Below are 3,397 nucleotides of genomic sequence, written 5' to 3' on the forward strand. Positions count from 1 at the left end.
AGTATCGCTTCACGATTGTCATATTGAATTGTTTATTACCTTCTAACGAATATTTATAGTACAATGTATAGCAAAGATTAGATAAAGATTAGATACTTGTGTACATAATATGTACCTACAATATAATTTTGTTAATATGAACTGCCCAGTCGTCTTTTTTCTGTCGAATTGTTCATATCGTTTAGTCAACGTGTAGTGCTCACGGTCTGTTTTATCGTTGTGATTTCGCTTGTTTTTGTACTGTTTTTAATTGTTAATATGCCACGTACAGCCCTGACTTTGTCCGATAAAGTTAAACTAATCGAGTTGAAGGAGACACAAAAACTAAGTACGAAAGAACTTATTACTAGATTTAAATGTGGAAAAACTCAAGTTTACGACGCGATAAAAAATAAAGAAAAAATTATGGATGATTGGGTAAATAGCAAAAATTCCGGAAAGAGCAAAAGAGTGAAAAATCCCTTGTTTGAACAAATTGACCAAAAGTTATATGAGTGGTTTAACAGCGTTCGGTCAAAAAATTTACCAATTTCCGGTCCAATTTTACAAACAGAAGCTATGAAATTGGCTGAAAAAATGAATGTCAACGATTTCAAGGCTTCGAATGGTTGGCTAGAAAAATTTAAAAAAAGGCATGATATTGTTTGGAAACAAGTGAGTGGTGAAGCCAATGACGTTAATCAAGAAACTGTGGAGGAGTGGAAGCAAAAAATCTCAAGACTCATTGCTGGATATGAAGCAAAAGACGTCTATAATGCTGACGAAACGGGGCTTTTTTTTAAAGGTATTCCAACTAAGTCACTTGTAATGAAAAGTGAATCATGTTCTGGAGGAAAAAAAGCCAAGGATCGCTTAACAGTGCTCATGTGTGGTAGTATGGCTGGAGAAATAAGGAAGCCATTGGTAATAGGCAAGTCTAAAAAACCACGGTGTTTTAAGAACATGGACATTTCTTCATTACCTGTCATATGGAAATTTAATAAAAAAGCCTGGATGACTACAGAAATAATGGAGCAGTGGTTGCGTTATTTTAACGCAGATATGCGATCTCAGAATAGAAACGTCTTAATGTTCTTAGATAATGCTGCATGTCACCCAAAGATCGAACTATCTAATATGAAAATACTTATGCTGCCCCCAAATACTACATCAATCACCCAACCAATGGATCAAGGAGTGATTTACACGTTCAAATCTTACTATCGTAAGTTTTTACTTCAATCTTTATTATGCAAGATGGATAATTGTTCTTCAGCCCATCAGTTTGCGAAATCAATAAGTGTCTTGGATGCTGTCAACTGGATAGCGTTGGCTTGCAATAATGTGAAAGCTGAATGTGTGCGAAATTGTTTTCGTAAAGCCGGGTTTCTTTCAAATGAAGGAACCAATATAGATTTACCAGAAAATGCTTTGAAAGAAATGAATGAGGAGTGCGTTACAGCAAATGTTGATGTAGAAGATTTCATTACATTTGATAGTAAATTAGAGACGCATCAAACTTACGATTCGGTGACTTTTTTAGAAGACGAGGAAAAAGAAGAAGAAAACGATGATAATGATGACAGCGAGACCAATGATGAGCCAAAAATAAAAGATTTTAAAACCGCAATCTCATATTTAGAAGATTTACAAAAGTTTTCAGCCATGATATCTAATTCAAATCTGTTAGAACTTACCACAAAAGCTCGAGAATGTGCCGAACATGCTGCTCTTAAACACAAAAAGCAATCAAATATTAAAAATTATTTTTCTTAATTAAAAAAGAGTACAAATATCGAATTGTGTAAAATGTTTTTTTTAGTTCTTAGTTTTATTTTTTAAGTATGTATTTAATACATTTATTTATTACACATTTATTATTATTTTTATCACATTTAAATACAATTTTACCTAAAATATATATTTTTTAACAGATACATACATAAATACATACATAATACTTCTTGAAACTTCATTTTTTTTTTTTTTTACATACCTCTCTATTACGGAAAACTCTTTATAACGGAAAAATTGTTGGTCCCAAGCGATTCCGTTATAGAGAGGTTTTACTGTATTCAGTGAGCCTGTCTTCTCATACTAAACAGTAGGAAATCCTATTTCCGTTCTAATATCCGATTTATGCCGAATTACAGTATAGCTAGTCTATAGTATAATATAATGACTATTATATTACAATGATGTTTGTTAAGTAGTAACTGGCTTACTACATCTCCCCCTTTAAAAGTTGATTTTTATCGTCTAAAATGAGAAAAATTAACTCAAACTTCCTCCATTAGTTCAAGCACTTTCCTATGATTACAAATTTTACATATATCAATTATTACATTACATTCAATTATTACATGTTTACATTTTATGTTTTACATCAAATACATCATTATAATTATATGGCACATTTCACCATATTAATTATTATTGACAGAATACAGATTATGATTCACAATATTACAGTATATATTTTGCTTATTATCTAGGTTAGTATCTTATGTGATTAACAATATATTCTTTTTTTTTGTGTTTTTGTTTACATCAAAAATCTTATCTTAGTGTTAATATAATATGTGTAATAATATTTTAATATAACATGAATTCTTAAAATCTATTACAATATATTTTTTTTTTTTTCGTGCAATATATATATATATGATAAAATAGTGGTGTTTACTATATTTTATTTTCCATTACCATGTTAATTATATTTTAAATAAATTAGATTAATATATTTATTATTCCATCACCATGTTATTTACGCCAATATATGCTATTATGTTCCTAACTTTCTTTTTTTTTTTTTCATTCTACGTTTACGTTTGCTTCTATATATATATTTTCCATTAATCGCTATATCATTATATCTTATGCCTAGTTAATATTACTAACCCTATACTGTAATTAGATTGTATCTTTTTACTACAGGTCCAGACCAACAATAAACTATTGTATTCAAGTTTTATTACATGATCAAGACTAGTATTAAATCGATTCTATTCTATTCTATTTTCGTAATGATCTCATCTTGCTAATTGAACCCGTGTCGCCAGAGTGTGCTGCAATTCAAAGCATCCTCCCGCGACACTGGCTAAACTAATAAGATTTTGTAATTTCTTATTGTGATTTATCATGGTTATTTGGTCCCTTGGTGATCCCGTCAAAAAAATCTGCTATTCACACGATTTTCCCAACCAATCACCAAACGATCAAATTCCAACATTTCTCTTAAGTGGTCAAACCGTTCGGTGCATAATAGTGCACCATTTGTCAGTCTCCAATAAAATAGATTTTTCGATTTCAGATACTATGTGGTACTCCGACGGACTATTTATTAGTTCGCCGTGTACTTCTTTAACGTCTTTATTAGATATTACTGTTGTTTCGAATTTTTGCATAAAATTATCAT

At 30.4% G+C, this 3,397-nt stretch overlaps 1 protein-coding gene across 1 annotated transcript; it reads left to right on the forward strand.

Moving 5' to 3' along the window:
• The first annotated feature begins 258 nt into the window (after positions 1 to 258).
• Positions 259 to 1,755, forward strand: LOC132932957 (tigger transposable element-derived protein 6-like). The gene has a single exon (XM_060999300.1). It carries the CDS (start codon positions 259 to 261, stop codon positions 1,753 to 1,755), a length of 1,497 nt encoding a protein of 498 aa, XP_060855283.1.
• Positions 1,756 to 3,397: the final 1,642 nt, after the last annotated feature.

This window comes from Metopolophium dirhodum, chromosome 1 (assembly GCF_019925205.1).
Source record: "Metopolophium dirhodum isolate CAU chromosome 1, ASM1992520v1, whole genome shotgun sequence".
NCBI lineage: Eukaryota > Metazoa > Arthropoda > Insecta > Hemiptera > Aphididae > Metopolophium > Metopolophium dirhodum.